Source organism: Notolabrus celidotus, chromosome 12 (genome assembly GCF_009762535.1).
Source record: "Notolabrus celidotus isolate fNotCel1 chromosome 12, fNotCel1.pri, whole genome shotgun sequence".
Lineage (NCBI taxonomy): Eukaryota > Metazoa > Chordata > Actinopteri > Labriformes > Labridae > Notolabrus > Notolabrus celidotus.
This window is the reverse complement of record NC_048283.1, coordinates 22,039,283-22,058,567: the sequence shown is the minus strand read 5'-3', so window position 1 is coordinate 22,058,567 and position 19,285 is coordinate 22,039,283. Positions and strand designations below refer to the sequence as shown.

General features: G+C 40.5%; 1 protein-coding gene and 1 long non-coding RNA gene across 2 annotated transcripts in view; one reads left to right on the top strand and one right to left on the bottom strand.

Moving 5' to 3' along the window:
- The window catches only part of LOC117823417, an 11,338-nt gene extending 3,802 nt beyond the window's left edge, over positions 1-7,536 (bottom strand). Inside the window, exons 1-2 of the long non-coding RNA XR_004633397.1 lie at positions 7,438-7,536; positions 2,331-2,521 (exon numbers count right to left, since the gene is read on the bottom strand). This is a non-coding gene — a long non-coding RNA (uncharacterized LOC117823417). The remainder of the gene's footprint in view (positions 1-2,330; positions 2,522-7,437) is intronic.
- Positions 7,053-19,285, top strand: lyplal1 (lysophospholipase like 1). Its single transcript, XM_034698610.1, is given in 6 exon segments — positions 7,053-7,215; positions 13,603-13,702; positions 13,971-14,140; positions 18,396-18,484; positions 18,486-18,512; positions 18,921-19,285. Coding segments are annotated over 6 exon segments (750 nt in total). The 5' UTR covers positions 7,053-7,130; the 3' UTR covers positions 19,200-19,285.

Genomic DNA, 19,285 nt, shown 5'->3' with positions numbered 1-19,285 from the left:
AGACAAGACAGTGAGACAACAAAGACACAACAGAAAGACAACAAAGACAAGACAAACAGACAAACAAAGACAAAACAAAGACAAGATAGAGAGACAACAAAGACAAAACAGAGAGACAACAAAGAGACAACAAAGACAAGACAGAGACACAACAAAAGGACGACAGAGAAACAAACAAAGAGACAACAGAGACAAAGAAAAACACAACAAAGATATAAAAAAGATACGTCAGAGAGACAAACAAAGACAAGACAGGACAAACAAAGACAAAGCAAAGACAAAACAGACACACAACAAGAAGAGACAGAGACACAACAAAGAGACAACAGAGCGACAAAGAAAAACACAACAAAGATATAACAAAGACAAAACAAAGACAAGACAGAGAGACAACAAAGACACATCAGAGAGACAAACAAAGACAAGACAAGACAGAGAGACAACAAAGACACAACAAAGAGATAAACAAAGACAAAACAAAGACAAGACAGAGACAACAACGACACAACAAAGAGACAAACAAAGACAAAACAGAAAGACAGCATAGAGACAACAAAGACAAGACAAAAGACAAACAAAGACAAAACAAAGACAAGACAGACAGAGACAACAAAAACACAACAAAGAGACAAACAAAGACAAAACAGAAAGACAACAAAGAGACAACAAAGAGACAACAAAGATACAACAAAGACAAGACAGAGAGACAACAAAGATACAACAGAGACACAACAAAGAGACAACAGAGAGACAAACAAAGAGACAACAAAGAGACAACAGAGCGACAAAGAAAAACACAACAAAGATATAACAAAGATACGACAGTGAGACAAACAAAAACACAACAAAACAACAACAACAAATAGATGACAGAGACACAACAAAGAGACAACAAAGAGACAACAAAGAGACGACAAAGAGTTTTCAATTGCGCACGCAATCATAGTAGATCACCTGCAACATGCAGGTGCAATTTTTTAGTTTGCACACGCAATTCAGCGCTTGTTATCTGGGATCTTAGTAGATCAGGCCCTTAGTGTCTTTCAAATCTGAATCTGAACATAAAAATATGTTTTAAAGTCTCTCAACGTAAAAGTCATCCAGTAATTTTATGTTTGTATTTCATGACACAACTTCATTAAATTCTGTTGTTGTTTCTTCTTCTTATAAATAAATTCTTGTTGTTATTTTATATTTTAAAGCAATTAAAACGTGAAACAGTGTTATCCAGAAAGTCTTCACATAGAAAATCTATGGCTAATAAACACAGCTGCAATATATTACCTGAGACAGGCCAACACACCTGAAGATCTCATTGAAAACAAAACAACTTAATCTGCTGAAAGCGTTGTATTTTTTTTTTATCTCAGCTCGTTGTTTGGTCATTGAACACATCACACATATTAGTCAGGATAATTATGAGTTAGTCCCAGGTTATTCAGATGTGAATTAAAGGTAACCTTGAGCTCATCAGATGGCAGACCAGGTGCAAGAGAATACCTGAACCTGAGGGGAAGATAACTTGTCTTGTACCTGTGCTCTGTGTTGAATGCAGTCTGTTCAGAAATGTTTGGCTCCTGTAAAAAAGTTAAAGTTTGACCTGCAGACGGTTTGAAGTTTAATCATTTGTATGCACTGAAACGGATCAGAGATTTAATCCTGAGTGGCTGTGTTTGTTGAATTCAAATATTAATTTATAGTCATTCTGGTTTTATAGAGCGGACGTTAACATGATGAGAGGAAGCTCTTCATATTCTTTATTAAAAGTTGATGAATTTTTTATTTTAAAATCAAACACAATGAGCAGAAAAAAACTTTCAGTTCTGTTGAAACATGGTTTTTAATCAGCTGAGCTGAAGCTACACTTCCTGCAGATGCTCCTGAACACTTCTCCTCCTCTTAGCTCACCATCTGTAACTGAAAACTCAAAGGCAATGTGTTTGATGATTCACCTATCCTCAAACACAGATGGTGATGGGTTTTGTCACATGCCTACATAAAGGTGTGTAAGCATGATTAAATTGGCCTCCTATTCACAGAGTTCTGTTTGTGTTTAAGTTTGTATTTCCGATGTTAAAGACTATGACTTTATGTTTTTTATGATCTGCAGAAAGACCTACATGTTCAGGCGTTCCTTCTTTTATATAAGTCACTTCTCAGGTAACCTGCTCATTATTCACACCTGGAGCCTCTTCCCCATTACACAGCTCCTCTCTGCCTGCAGGCTCACCTGTGCTCAGGTTTCACTGAATTAATCTGCTCCTCTTTAACATTCAGCTGCTCACACATCAGATGAACTTCTGCTCACCTGCTGCCTCAGGGTGACTCACCTGAGTCTACCTGACTCCTTCTGAGCTTCCTCGCACTCAGATGTGCTCCTCCTCTTCCTCATGGAGCGTCTCAACTCAGTGATGAAGATGTGAGTGGAGTGGACAGCCGAGTGCTGCAGGGCTAAGCTGCTTTCTCTCTTCATCAATGTCAAGTCTTCATCACACAAGCAGACACTGATAACACCTGACACCTGAAGAAGAGGAGGAGTAAGAGGGAACGGAGGAGGAAGATGAGGATGAGGAGGGATGGGCAGAGTAAGAGGACGGGGGACAAGTACAGTGAAGATGATGATGATTATAAAAGTGGCGAAGAGGGAAGAGGGTCAATGAGTCCAACATAAGCTCAGACCTGCTCAGGAATCCTGCAGCTGTCAGACAAGTAATTGTGTGTGTGTGTGTGTGTGTGTGTGTGTGTGTGTGTGTGTGTGTGTGTGTGTGTGTGTGTGTGTGTGTGTGTGTGTGTGTGTGTGTGTTTGCGTATCTGTGTGAGTGTGTGTTATCTGTAGACCTCATGCTGAGGCCTGATCCTGGTTTAATCTAAACCAGGTAAGGAGAAATACCCTGATTGTTCACTCTGAAATCTGTTTTGATTACCTAAGTTTGATTAGGCTCCAAGCCGATAAGTAAAAGCTGAGCTGACCTTGGGGGTCCTATCTACAGAAACAGAGGGAGGAGAAAAGGTTTACCTTGGGCCTTCACCAATAATCACTTCTGCTATGACATGGACCTTTTTTATATTTCATAAGAAAGTTTAATGTCCATGTATGAAATGCTGTATAATGCTTCTTCTTGAGGTTTCTGCCTGTTAAAGATGTGCAGCATAAAGATATGAAGAGGTTATGATCTGAACACTAAAGCAGATGAGAGAATGACAGGTAACACCAGAGTGAGACTGAAACACCTGGAGCCTGAACTGTCATATACAGACACACGGACATCCGTCAGGTGAGAAACCTTTATCTCAACAGTAGACACACACACACACACACACACACACACACACACACACACACACACACACACACACACACACACACACACACACACACACACACACACACACACACACACACACACACAATCTGGTTTTCATTGAAGAAGAATGTGCTCTCTTCTGTATTCCTCACAGAGACAGCGAGAGCATTAACTTAGAACCAGACTGTGATGTTAGAAACTAAACTGAGCATAACTCTAAATGTACAGACCTCTGATCTGTCCATGCAACAAACACTAAGTGTTAATATCACTGTTACTTTTTTAAAGTTATATATTTTTTGGGCTTCTTTGCCTTTATTTCATAGGACAGCTGAAGAGAGACAGGAAATGTGGGGAGTAGAGAGTGAGGGAAGACGGTCACCGGCCAGGAATCAAACTGGCGACGAGGACTGTAGCCTCTGTATGTGGGGCGCTTATACCGCTAGGCCACCAGCGCCCCACTGTTACTTTAACCACGTTATTGACTTCATGTTACAAACTCTACTGCAACTGACTATGCGTGTTTCTCAATCAATCAATCAATCAATCAATCAATCAATCAATCAATCAATCAATCAATCAATCAATCAATCAATCAATCAATCAATCAATGAGCCAATCGAAAAAAATCCCACTTGAGTGTCAAGGAAACAACCTACGTGTTGTGACTAACTCTATAAGTCACTGTGTACGATATAACACTTTACTCACTTTGATGACCTTGAATTAGTTATTGATGATATAAAAAGAGGAGGTTTGACATCATGATTGACAGCTGTTTTGACTAAGGAGGCTCCTGCAGCGCTGTGTGCTCTGGATTATCAGAGTAGAGGAGGAACGGTGAGTGGAAATGTAACAAACACTAACACAAGAGTCATTGAATGCACCATAAGCGTGAGAGTCTGCTTCAAGCCCACACAAGAACCTGAGACGCTGTTGACTGGACCCACCTGAGGACTGGACCCACCTGAGGACTGGACCCACCTAAGGACTGTTCCCACCTGAGGACTGGACCTGCCTGAAGATTGGACCCATCAGAGGACTGTTCCCACCTGAGGACAGTTCCCATCTGAGGACTGGACACACCTGAGGACTGTTCCCACCTGAGGGCTGGACCTACCTTAGAGAGACCCTCCTGCTTACGTCAGTATATGGAGGTGTGCTAAGAGCCTGGAGTTTGTATTTCAGCGTGAGTCACGTCCTTCCTCTAGTGGACATGAGGTCCAGTTCTGGAGCTAAAACCGAACTACACGTCAGACCACCTTTATGAATCAGTGGAGGTACCAAAACCCAGGCACCATACATCTACTGTAAAACACTGTCTACCTGCTCTTTTACAACACTGTGCATGTGTGTGTGTGTGTGTGTGTGTGTGTGTGTGTGTGTGTGTGTGTGTGTGTGTGTGTGTGTGTGTGTGCTGAGTGAGGCTCTCACATCTCAAACATATAAACACAGTCCTCAGTAAACGGAGCTCTGGCCAGTCTGAACCCTGCAGTGTGACACAGAGGAGATCTGTTCACTCAGGAAACATCAGAGAGAGCTACTGTTCACACCCACACCCTCACCCTCACACAAACACACCCACACCCTCACCCTCACACAAACACACCCACACCCTCACCCTCACACACACACACACACACACACACACACACACACACACACACACACACACACACACACACACACACACACACACACACACACACACATTTAAATAGCATAAGATAAGAGCTTCCTTTACTCGTCCCACACGGGGAAATTCAAGTGTTACAGTAACAGAGTAGACAAAGTGCAAAAGAAATATATAAAGCAAACAATGTCATTAAACTTAGAGGAAATTAAATCTGTGATGTGATTGGCTCCTCACAGTCTGACATCAATGGGACAGTGATAACCATTATATAGTTAGTAAATAGTTTGAAATAATGGACATACTATTTACAATATAAACAGTACTTCACTTGATGATTCAGGCTGATTCAAACGTACCGGATTTAAAAGTCTGTCCACTGTGTTAAAAAGGGTTTTGGGATTGTGCTTATTAGTTTGAATTAAAACAGAACAATAATTGACTCTTGCATTTCTGACCTGTTCATTAAAGGACATTATGTATGCTTTCATTTGTTGACAGTGCACTTGTAGCTTTGTTTTCCTCCATCTTCTTTCTACCTTTCTACATTCTCTTTTATACTTACGAATTTCAATATTCATCCAAGGTTCTACTTTTGTATTTCGAGTACATTTCGTTTAAAAAGGTGCAACGTGGTCAAAAGTGGATGTGCAAATGAGATTAAATTCATTCATCAGTGTTTCTGTGTCTAATACATTTTGCATTGGAGTATTGCTATCAGGAAAATGTGTTAAAAATTTGGAAAGTTTCCTCATTAAAATCGTTAAAATAGTGCAATCAAATAAAATACATAGATGATCAGATACGAACAGGTCAGTTGTTAAAAGAGAGTCAGTGTTCATACCATATGTAAAAACCAAATCCAAGGTGTGCCCTCGATAATGTGTAGGCCAACAACATGTTGTTGTAAACCAAAGAATCGACAGTGATCAGAAACTCTTTTGCAAGTGAATCAGAGGGCACATAAATAAGAATATTAAAATCACCTGCTAAAATAATTCTATTACGGATAAGAAATAAAGATGATAAAAAAATCTGAGAATTCAGATAGAAAGTCTATTGTAGAGTGAGGGGTTCGATAGATGATTGCACAGAGGGTGGGTGTCTCACCCTTAATCATAAAAACAAGAACCTCAAAACTACTGAAGTCGTTTATTTTAATGAGAGAGCATTTGAATTTTTTGTTAAATACTACAGCCAGGCCCCCACCTCTTCCCTTTAGTCTAGGCTGATTAAAACAATCATACATCGGGGGGCATACTTCATTTACCTGATAGGTATCCCCATGTTTAAGCCATGTCTCAGTTAAAAACATAAAATCAAGATTATTTGAGTTTATAAAATTCTTTATGATAAAAGTCTTGAGCCCTGATATTTAACAAAACAATTTCACTGAAGGGAATGGAGATAAAATCGAAATTGTGGATGGTTTATTTATAAAAACTAAACTTGAGGCGACAGCGGATCTTTTTGCTCTTACATAGACTTTTCTCATTGTAGTTCTAACAGGAAAATTTAAGCTGTCAACAACAGGTCCAAGTCCAGTGAAGCTTATTTCATTTGCTGATGCAGAACTGAACCATGGGGGCTCGGACCAGGGGAACATCATTCAGTGAAGGACTGGTCAGAGCGCACTATTATCATTATTTTTTGTTATTCTTAAAATTATTTTCATCATTTTTTTTTCATATTATTATTATAAATATTATGAATATTATGATTATTATGATTGTTAGGATTGTTTTGATTATTACTACTATTAATTTTATCATCATCATTATTCTTATTATTCTTATCATTATTGTTATAAATATTTTTGTTATCATTATCACCATTATTATTATTAGCAGTAGTAATAGTATTGGTAGTAGTAGTAGTAGTACTGGTATAAGTATTTTTTGAATAAAATTACATTTCCATTTGAAAATGTTTAGAAAGAAGAAGCCTTGATTCTGGGGCGGTAATCATAGACTGTAAAAAATAATGCACTATTAAGCTGGATGCCAACAACCGTGAAACGAAGAAGAAGAAGGAGAAGGAGAAGAAGAAGAAGAAGAAGAAGAAGAAGAAGAAGAAGAAGAAGAAGAAGAAGAAGAAGAAGAAGAAGAAGAAGAAGAAGAAGAAGAGCATTGGTTCTCGCGAGGTTTGATGGTATTGTAGGACTAATCTCGCGTGATTTCCGTTAGACTGTCATGGCTGCAGTAAGAAAACTTCAGATATGTGCAGTTTCTCCGACGACCAAACAAACTGCCTCCGTCATATTTCTGCACGGCTCAGGTCTGAATCTCTGAATCTCTGCATCGTGTGTGTGTGTGTGTGTGTGTGTGTGTGTGTGTGTGTGTGTGTGTATGTATGTGTGTGTGTGTGTGTGTGTGTGTGTGTGTGTGTGTGTCTGACTGACTGACTGACTGTGTGTGTGTGTGTGTGTGTGTGTGTGTGTGTGTGTGTGTGACTGACCCTAGCAGGTAAAGGGGAATTGTTGTCACCAGTCTCTCTTACCTGTAAGGTATGGTCGTTTATTTTGTCACGTGTAGGCTTCAGTCTGCTCAGTTATTACGGTGTGAAGAGATGAGTGTATTAGAGTTATTAAGGTAAAAGAGGATCCTGCTGATTTGAAGAGATGAGTGTATTAGAGTTATTAAGGTAAAACATGATCCTGCTGATTTGAAGAGATGAGTGTATTAGAGTTATTATGGTAAAACATGATCCTGCTGATTTGAAGAGATGAGTGTATTAGAGTTATTAAGGTAAAAGAGGATCCTGCTGATTTAAAGAGATGAGTGTATTAGAGTTATTAAGGTAAAACATGATCCTGCTGATTTGAAGAGATGAGTGTATTAGAGTTATTAAGGTAAAACATGATCCTGCTGATTTGAAGAGATGAGTGTATTAGAGTTATTAAGGTAAAGAGGATCCTGCTGATTTAAAGAGATGAGTGTATTAGAGTTATTAAGGTAAAACATGATCCTGCTGATTTGAAGAGATGAGTGTATTAGAGTTATTATGGTAAAACATGATCCTGCTGATTTGAAGAGATGAGTGTATTAGAGTTATTAAGGTAAAAGAGGATCCTGCTGATTTAAAGAGATGAGTGTAGTAGAGTTATTAAGGTAAAACATGATCCTGCTGATTTGAAGAGATGAGTGTATTAGAGTTATTAAAGGTGGAGTAGGACATGTTATTTTGATGCATTTTTCTCAATCACGAGCAAAAAGCGATGTATACATCGATAGGGAGTAATACACAAAGTGATCTAACACTGAGATGAGAAATCTCAGTTGTCTGTGTCAGCAGCTAGACTGCAATAAGTTCGTCCAATCATTCATTCGCCACCGAGCGCAATGATTGGCTGACCGGCCGGATGACCTGTGACCTGCCGAAAGACACACCTCCTGTTTACAGGAGTGCGCGTGACCTGACTGAGATCGTCATCAACAGGCTGTTCACTAACGCAGAACATCTGATAAACATGTCAGAGAGAGAGAAACCAACGATTTAGCTCAACTTCTGCCCTCAAGTTCTGCCGCTACACAGAGCAAGAAGAGGGAGACTGTGATGGAAAAGGAGACGACTTAAAAACACTGGATGAAGATACAAACACGAGTCAATATTCGGGATGCATTTCTGCGACGGCTGAAGGATTTGAAGGGTCTCTGAAGCGACGCCATGGTTGCTGATTTTCTACTGGACAGGTAATCATGTCATTTCATTTGTCTTTGTGTTCATGGTTTTGTTCATCTATGAGACAGCTAGCGATAACTTCGGCTAATGCTAGCGGCCGGCTAACGGCTTGTAGCTCTGTTTATAGAGACCTGTACACAGTCTGTTAGCTTGTAGCTCTGTTTATAGAGACCAGTATACAGTCTGTTAGCTGGTAGCTCTGTTTATAGAGACCTGTATACAGTCTGTTAGCTGGTAGCTCTGTTTATAGAGACCTGTACACAGTCTGTTAGCTGCTAGCTCTTTATAGAGACCTGTATACAGTCTGTTAGCTGGTAGCTCTTCGGTTGCTCTTTATCAGCATGAATGGGGTGTTGTACTAAGTCTAAATGCCGTCTTGTCTGTGTTTTCATAGCTACGAGAAGGAAACATCGACGTCCACACCGTTAAAACACGGGACGCAGAGGCCTCCACCCCAGCTGTTTCATGTGTTCGGAGTCCCCCTCTGACCGGTGAGTTTCAGGCCCGATAAGAACTCCATGAACATGAACGTTGCTTTGACCACTGCTTGCGTGGAGGTATAAATACTGCTCTCTTTTTTATTATGAGCTATTTTTGATTTACGTACGCAGAAGGTTTTTTTTTTAATGTCCGCACAAAATAAAATCCAAACCATTCTCTTTCACTTCACGTGATCTGCATGCTAAATCGCAATCTGAGACCACACCATACAGACTAAAGAGATGAGAGACAAAAAGTTTGGCTGATAAAAAATCCTGTGAATGTTAGCTGCTTCTCTAAAAGCTTGGTTTGGTGAAGCAAAGCATGAATAAAAGTGTTCAACGAGAAATCAAATACACAGAATAATTGTATTAATAATCTGTGGGCACAGTCTTCCTCTCCAAAGAGGGAGAGAGCACATTTTGACATCACTTACTCTGAAAATATTAGATAATATTCAAGATATCAATAAGAAATACAGTATATGTACCATATGTGCACAATACACACTGCAGTAGGCACTAAGCAGACACTAGTGATAGTGGTGTCAACTCCTTGCATGGCTAGAAGAAATAACTGTTTACATATGGGGCTGAAGGAAGGGTTATTATGATCGAAATCAAATGCACAGTGCTGTAAGATAATGAGAACCTTTGACTAAACTTCTGATTCTTTCTTCTATGTCAGGTATTGCACAATATTTAACAAGAAGTCAAAAAAGTGGAGCCTGTACACAATGAAGGTGGGTAAGGACTACAAGTACATCACAGACCTCCAGAGCACAATCCTGCACAGAAAGCTGACAGCAACTGGGGGATGCCAAAGAAGAGAACAAGGAGGCCGGATGATCCACGCCAACATGTTTACCTTCAACAGCCATTATTTTTATTTCTGTAATAAATACATTTTCTAATAAAAGTAACTGTAAAACAACTCTTTGATATTGCAATTATTTGTTTATAATGTTGTATGTTACTTGATATGGATTTAAATTATTTTGTGATTTGAAGAGAGAAGGCCAGTGTAAATTTAAAGATTTATTTAACAAATGTATACACAGCACACTCAAGTATTTTTTTACATAAAGATAAAATATATACAAAGGAACTAAAGGGTCACCATACATGTATTGTATGTAATCATGTCATAGTTACATTCACTCTCCACTGAAACCTTTATACTGTCCATGTGGAAGGGTCACGGATTTTCCAGATACAGCAACAAGGTATTACTCCTCTATGACCTGCACCAAGTGCTCCATGCTGCCAGACAACAACCTGTCAGTGCAGCATGGCGGAACTTTCTGTTGCTGTCCCCAGGATCTGGAGCTCGTCCCCGGTCGTTGCTCTCCCTCTCGCTCGTATGGCTCTGCCTTGCACTCGACCCCGGTCTCGTCCTCTCCGACCTGAGGTGCTTGGCTCAGGATCGTAATCAGCAGTCATCATGAGAGCTCTAACAAGCACAAAAAACAGTCAATATGTTGTAGTTCCAACACGAAAATGAAGACTGTCAACAATGGTGAACGCTAATCAATATATAGGCACTGTAGCCGTCTAGTAACTAAACATCATGACATGCTAAATAAAAATAAACATGGCTAGCCGGAGTTATTAGCCCGGCAGCAACAACTTGCTCTAGCTGTATTTCAGATGATAAAAACAAACACACATAAAGCTAACATGCAGGCTATGCTGTGCATTCTAACTAATTACATATTTTTTTAATGTGGAAATATAAGCGGTTTACTTACATGGGAGATAGACGTGTTTTTCCTCCGATGAAAATAAAGTCAATCGCTCGCCGCTCCACAGTTATCTATCATGACGTCATCCTCCAGCTGGAGTCTGCCACAGCGCGTTCATGTGTTTGGAGGCGTGTCCCTCCCCTCTCCCTACAGGCTGCTCTGAATGGAGGGGGAGGGCTCTGTTCGGCTGTGTGCTTTCAAAATCAAGCTAACTGCTGCGGCTTTCTCAGGATCTCCTACTCCACCTTTAAGGTAAAAGAGGATCCTGCTGATTTGAAGAGATGAGTGTATTATAGTTATTATGGTAAAAGAGGATCCTGCTGATTTGAAGAGATGAGTGTATTAGAGTTATTAAGGTAAAACATGATCCTGCTGATTTGAAGAGATGAGTGTATTAGAGTTATTAAGGTAAAACATGATCCTGCTGATTTGAAGAGATGAGTGTATTAGAGTTATTATGGTAAAAGAGGATCCTGCTGCTGAGAAGAGATAAGTGTATTAAGGTGCATTTCAACAAGAGTTCTGGGGTCTTTAAGCCCAGATTGTGCAAATCAGGCCAGTGACATATGGAGGAACTAAAAAGTAAATACACTACACCACCAGACCAGTTGAGGGCAGTAAAACAAAGACGAAGGCCATTCATCACAGATGACCCCATAGAAGCAGACTGACAGGCAGGTATCATTATGAGCAACACAACAGTTAGCCTGTTAGCATGGAAGAGACTCAGCTCACGCTGTTTTAGATGGTGCTATAATTCATCACAGATGGATTCACTGATAAGCGCAAGGAGCAAAGATGTTTCAACACGGCTTTAAAATCGTTTTTAACTCAAAGAGCCGTGGCAGAGATTCACCGGTGTTTTAGTTTAAACCGCGACCCTGTTAACTGCCGACTTTTAGCCGGATGCATCCCTCGTCTTTAGACAATCATTAAATACTTATCTGGTGAGGATATTGAGTCTTAAAACTCCCTCTGTGTTTCAACAGCTGTGTAAACTACACAAACACCGTTACATTCAGCTGAAGGTCTCCAGTTTACAGGGTCACTTTTAAAACTGTAACACCGGGAGAGACGCATTCGCGATGGCTTTAGAGAAAACTTCTGTTACAAGCTGCTAAATAAAGTGAATTACAGCTTCTTCTTTTGAAAAGTACACACACATACAATAAAGATAGAACAAATGAAAGAAAGAAAAATCAAGTGAATCACACGTGTGTGATGTTATTGTGGACGACGGGCGGAATAAAAACACTGTGTTTAATCTACGAATCAAACACTCTCAGCATTGCAGGCCCTGCCCCCGTAAAGCCCCAGGGCCTTTGAAAAGTACGACCCCCCTAGCAGGGGCTTTTAGAGGGGAGATTATCTACCCCTGAACTACTTTTTCGCCCTGGGTCCGTTGGTCAAACGCATGTAGTTCAGGGGTAAAGTCCCTAGTTCCAGGGTAAAGTTCCTCTGGTCAAAAAACGCCTTTAGAGTTATTACGGTAAACAATGATCCTGCTGCTGTGAAGGATACTGTTGTGTTAACTCATTAATGACCCTGTCATGCTCATGGTTTCAGCTGTAGGGGAGACTGGGTTCAGTTTGAACGTTTTCCTTCAGAGCACAGTTGAAAAATACACCTGTCATCCATTAATATACCAAACATCTCTATTCACAGTTAATAAAACAGAGCTGCAGATTTATTAAACACAGGTCATGTCATAGTTTACATCTCATCAGTTATTCTGTGAGGTTGATATCCCCCTTGGAATGAAAGGCTTCTTAAACATGTTATTATTAGTTGTCAGAGGGACTCTTTAGCGCCTCCCTGAGCTCAGAGTGTCAAACAGGATGGGAATTATCTGTTATAATGATCTTTCTTCCTCGTCCTGTCAGTGAAAAGTTGAGATAAAGGTTTTTGTGGTCTGCCCACTGTTCTGCATCCCATTTGATAGAATCTTAGAGTTTTTTTTTTTTTTTTTTTTAAAGTTATATTTTTTGGGCTTTTTGCCTTTATTTGATAGGATAGTGAAGAGAGACAGGAAATGTGGGGAGCAGAGAGCGGGGGAAGACATGCAGGAAATGGTCGACCAGCCGGGAATCGAACCGGCAACCCCTGCGACGAGGACTATAGCCTCTATATGTGGGGCGCTTAGACCGCTAGGCCACCAGCACCCCAGAATCTTAGAGTTTTATTTCTACAATTCAAGTGAACGGCAGGGCGAAGGAATGACACATTCAACTATAGATTTGTACACTAGTTCTAAATTTTGCCTTCTGACATCAAGGCCTCTGGTGACTGAGCTGACTCAGTACATTCATAAAATAGATTTAGAATCTACTGTCTGTTTTAATTTCTTAAAACAATTATAATGATTCTTTTTCTAAAAAAAATCAACATGTAGGGGCAAAGAAAATGTAAAGAATAACATAATGATTTTAAATTTCACCGGTACAACTGAAGAGTTCACGGATGAATTAGTAAAGATAAAGAGGAACAGAGAACACAATGAAATGAATTGAAACAAGCCACAATAACTAGAAGACAAAATTAGTGTGCTGAACAGATGATATGCTGGAATTTAAAGGGTTAATTAAACCTGACACTGACAGGTTAGTTAGCATACTATGGGTTAGTTAACACAGTATGGGTTAGTTATCAAATTATGGACTAGTTAACATAGTATGGATTACAGATTAACAGAGTATGGGTTAATTAATAGTCCTGTCTAAACAGTCTGTATAATTATCTGGATCCTGGTTTCTGTTTAGGAGATACTGGTTCCGGTCTGAGGAACTGGGTCAAAGAAGTTCTGGTTCCTGATCTGGTATTCAGTCACATCAAGTTGATTTACCCCACAGCTCCTCCTAGGTACAGGTGTTGTATACCTAATTACAGATGTGTCTGACTTTAATATGTTATATTCATTTTAAGTTTGAATTTAATAATTGTTATTTATGTGTTTGATTTTTAAATCTGTGATGTGGAGGTTCTATTTTAACAGTTTGATATTTTTATTATTTTAATATGTTTTAATTTTGAAATCAGGTTATGTAATCTCAACCCTCAGAGACTACACTTTACCTGAACAGGTGTTATCTGACTATGCTTCATGTGTGTGTCCTCTGACCTTCATCAGGCCATACACTCCCATGAGAGGGGCTCTGTCTAATGTCTGGTTTGACCGCCAGAAGATCTCACCTGACTGTCCTGAACACTTGGAGTCCATAGACCACATGTGTGACACTTTAGGATCCCTGATCCAGGACCAGGTCCAAGCCGGGATCCCCAAACAACGCATCGTCATCGGTAATGGAGAATATGAATATTAATGTTTTAAAGCTGTCTTCCTTTGCATCTGACAAGTGACAACTTCTGACAACACCAAAAAAACACCTGACAACACCAAGAAACACCCGACAACACCAAGAAACACCTGACAACACCAAGAAACACCCGACAACACCAAGAAACACCTGACAACACCAAGAAACACCCGACAACACCAAGAAACACCTGACAACACCAAGAAACACCCGACAACACCAAGAAACACCTGACAACACCAAGAAACACCCGACAACACCAAGAAACACCTGACAACACCAAGAAACACCTGACAACACCAAGAAACACCTGACAACACAAATATTACAGAGTAAACTTAAAAATATTAAACCTGAGAAAAGTGTCAGAGGAACAAAACTACAACATGAACTGCTCGGTGAGAGAGACAAAGAGGAAAGAGTTACACAACAGAGGGACTGTGTGTGAGTGTGTGTGAGTGTGTGTGAGTGTGTGTGAGTGTGTGTGAGTGTGTGTGTGTGTGTGTGTGAGTGTGTGTGTGTGTGTGCGTGTGCGTGCGTGCGTGCGTGCGTGCGTGTGCGTGCGTGCGTGCGTGCGTGCGTGCGAGCCAGCGAGCGAGTGAGAGAGAGAGAGAGAGAGAGAGTCACGATCAAGTGAGTATAAAAACACATGGTCTTGGGAAACCGCTGAAATATTATCTCAGTAAATCATAACATTTGGTCATTAGCTATAAATACTCTGTGCAGTCACTAAGCATCGCCATGTACCCACAATGCACCTCAGCAGCACCACAAGTTTCCATGGAAAAGGTTTTAGCAGGAGCCGTTGGTCTTTGAGTCACGCAGAGAGGAAACTCTCTGACGTCTGCCAGTCAGTGAGAGAAAGGTTGCGTTTCATGCTGATAAAAGTCTTACTTTATTATTGTTTATAATTCTTCTGTTAAAAGAAAACTAATTTGACGTTCTTCACTTTTAATGTTTTTTTAATGCTATGTTGCGATACGATACGATGTACTTTTTCCTTCCCCGTAAGGAAATTTGTCTTTGATATCAGTGCTGCACAGGTTACCTGCTCCTTCAAAAATCACCACAATGACACAAGAACACAAAAATAAATAAGAAAAAATACAATAGATAGTACACATTCATACAACACACAGCATAGTCTTAAAGAGAGAACACCGTAACAGTGTCCCAACCCTAACACGCTATTTACTATTTAAAATTCTGATAGAGATTGTCACAAAGGAGTTTTTAAAACGATTCAATTTACACTTGGTGAATCTGTACCTTCTTCCAGACGGTAAAAGTTCATACTCAGAGTAAAGGATGTGCAACGGTTCATTTAGTCATATTTTTAGATGCAGCTATACGTTCACAGGGAGGAGACCTGCCAACACCTGGACTTCTCGATCTCCCTGTCTGTTACGATGGTCAGATGTCAGGTGATCACAACTGAAAGTACCTGAAAGCCACATTGAACACATCAAACCAGAAAATTACTTTGGTAAAAGTCAGCTGTTCTGAAATATGTTCAGTAAAAGTCTTGAAGTGTCTAATCATTGTCATGAGAATTTCTCCTAATTGTGCTTGTACGAAAGTATTTAAAGTAAAAGTAAATGATGTTAATAAAAAGAAAGGGATCAAAACAGATATTAACATTTCTTTGAAGGTTCTCAGTCATCCAGGTCATGGCAATTCAAAGCTTGTTCACTGTGCACATTAAAGTTTACAGGCAACCCACCAGTACCTGCTTTCAGACAAACAACCAACCCTACTCCATAGGGCTCATATACATATATATACAATGTTACAATGTTACAATGTCATTTAGCAGACGCTTTTATTCAAAGCGACGTACATACGAGAAAAAGAACAACACAAGCAAAGATCTAGACAAGAGGAAACAAGATCAGTAAGAGTAACAAAGTGCTTCAAGTCAATTTTTGGGTGCAGGTACTGCCAAGCAGTGTAAAGGCAATGCACAAAAGTAAATAAGATTTTTTTTTTCTTTTCATCTACAATGAGGCAACCAAACAATTTAAGTCCTTCCATTATCATCATCAACAATTAACATCACCACAATAATGACCAAAGTACCAAGTGCTGGGTCACTGAAGAGCTGAACACAGATTCCCTGGGTAGAGCAGGACAGTGTGAGTCAATTGTAGCTGGACGACATGGTCTGCCACTGGGGACAACAGTGAAGAACAGTCTAGCTAAGTGCATAGTGCTTCCTAAAGAGCTGGGTCTTTAGCTGTCTTTTGAAAGTAGAGAGGGACTCTGCAGATTGAATGGAGTTGGCCAATTCATTCCATCATTTAGGGACAACAGAAGAGAAGAGTCCAGCTAGTGATTTTGAGGCCTTGTGTGCTGGAAGCACTAGGCGCTTTTCAGAGACTGAGCGTAGCGGGCGAGAAGGGCAGTAGACCTGGATGAGGGGTTCCAGGTAAACTGGAGCGGTTTTGGTGACTGCTTTGTAAGTCATGATTAGAGTTTTGTATCTGATGCGAGCTGCAACTGGAGGCCAGTGTAGCGAAATGAGCAGGGGAGTGACATGAGCTGTCTTAGGCTGGTTGAAGACCAGACGTGCTGCTGCGTTCTGGATCATTTGCAGAGGTTTAACTGTGCATGAAGGGAGGCCTGCCAGTAGAGAGTTGCAGTAGTCAATGCGTGACATTACAAGAGCCTGAACCAGAAGCTGTGTTGCGTGTTCTGTCAGGTAGGGTCTTATCCTCATGATATATACATATATATGTATATATTAAGTACAGATACCCCCTCAAAACATTCAAGTAAGGGAAATAAAGTACTACGACTGTTACATCACACCACTGCCGACAGACATGACAGCCTGCACTGTTACCCCAACGATGATGAAGATGCTGGAATGTCGTGTGAATGGGTGAATGTGTAAATGCAGTGTAAATGGATGAATGTGGTAGGAATGGGTGAATATGGGAGGAATGGGTGAATGTGGGAGGAATGGTTCAGTGTGGTAGGAATGGGTGAATGTGGTGTTAATTGGTGAATGTGAATGGGTGAATGTGGTGTGAATTGGTGAATGGGTGAATATGGTGTGAATGGGGGAATGTGATGTAAATGCTGTAGGGATTGTGGAATGTGGTGTGAATTGGTGAATATGGTAGGAATGGGTAAATGTGGTATGAATGGATGAATGTGGTGTGAATGGGTGAATGTGGTGTGAATTGGGGAATGGGTGAATGTAGTGTGAATGGATGAATGTGGTGTGAATGGGTGAATGTGGTGTGAATTGGGGAATGGGTGAATGTAGTGTGAATGGATGAATGTGATGTGAATGTGGTAGGAATGGGTGACTGTGATGTGAATGGGGGTATGGTGTAAATGCAGTAGGAATGGGTGAATCTGGTTTGAATGGTGGAATGTGGTAGGGATGGGGGAATGTGGTGTGAATGGGTGAATATGTTGTGAATGGGGGAATGTGGTGAGAATGGATGAATGTGGCAGGAATGGGTGAATATGGTGTGAATGTGGTAGGAATGGGGGGATGCGATGTGAATGTGGTAGGAATGGGGGAGTATGCTGTGAATGGGTGAATGTGGTAGGAATGGGGGAGTATGCTGTGAATGGGTGAATGTGATGAGTTGTCTGAGAGATCATTAAGTGCTCAGAAAGTCTATAGAACAACTATTTTATTAGTATGAAGTTTTTAAGTAAATTCACCTCTTAACCTCACCTCGCCCCTTTCTTCCACCATACTCCATCCTTTCATGGTTCTCCAGCTCTTCATTTCCCTTCTTTCTTTTCTCCAGCTCTTCATGTCATTTCTGTAATTTCTCTACTGCTTAATTTCCTTTCTTTAATTTCTCTAGTTCTTCATTTCATTTCTTTATTTTTTCCACCTCTTCATTTTCTTTTTTCCACTTTTTTCTAGCTCTCTTTCTCTCTCTTTTCTTTTTTCTAACCCGTTTCCTTTTTTCCCCCCACTTTCTCTGTTTTCATTTCTTCTGCTTTCTTTCCTCTTCCTTGCAGGTTTTCTTCCCCCTCTCACTCTCCTTCTCTCTGACAGGAAGATGGGTATGTGCACAGAGCGTGCCCAGATGTACCCAGATGTGTGAGATTAAGCCTCAGGTTTATTCCAGGATTTTAAAAACAGCTGATGATGTGGAATGGGAATTTTCCACCTGACTCTCTGAGCTGCTGTAACGGGATGAACCTTTTCATCACTTTACTCATTAAACAACAAACAGCTGATCGTTGTTGTTGCTTTTCTACAGGGGGTTTTTCAATGGGCGGGGCCATGGCTCTACACCTGGTGTGTCGGCACCACCCTGATGTGGGCGGAGTTTTCGCTCTGTCGAGTTTCCCTCAACAAGGAATCCTTGGCTTTCCAGGTGAACCAGCTGATTTATACCAGAGAAATCAACAGAAACATTAACGATTATTGATTATTGAAAGAAATTATAATACACTATAAATAACCCTGTATAACGTTTATAACGACGACAGTCCGCTGAACTTTCCTCAGCTGACAGTTCAGAGTAAAGAGAGTTCTTATCAGTATGATTGATCAACATTGTTATAATATCAGTCTTAATCAATATTGATCAGGTACATCAGTAATATTGTTCAGTATTGATCAGGTATAATATCATTAATATTGACCAGCAAAGTTCAGGTGTAATATCAGTCTGATCATTATTGAGCAGATGTAATTTTAGTAATGTTGTTCAATATTGACAAAGTGTGAAGTCATTTTTGTTGATCAGTATTGATCGAGTGTGATATTCTTGTTACGGTAGGCATTGGAGGAGCGTCACAGAGCGGGCCTCCCCCTCCCCTCCATGTTTCAGTGTCATGGTGACAGTGATGAGCTTGTTCTTCATCGTTGGGGGGCGGAGACTTCGGAGCGACTGATGAAGAGTGGCTTGCCTTCCTCCTTCCACTCCTTTTCGGGTCTGAACCACCAGCTGAGCCAGCCAGAACTAGAGCTGCTCAGAGACTGGATCCTCGCCCGACTCCCCACAGAAACCTCCCCTGACTCCCCTCCTGACACCCCCTCATGTTCTCACAGAGTTTAAGTCTGTTAAGAAAAAATTACAATAAGTTTTTCAGCGTCTGTAGTTTTCTCTTTGTGTTTGACTGATAAGAATCTGTGCTCTATGGA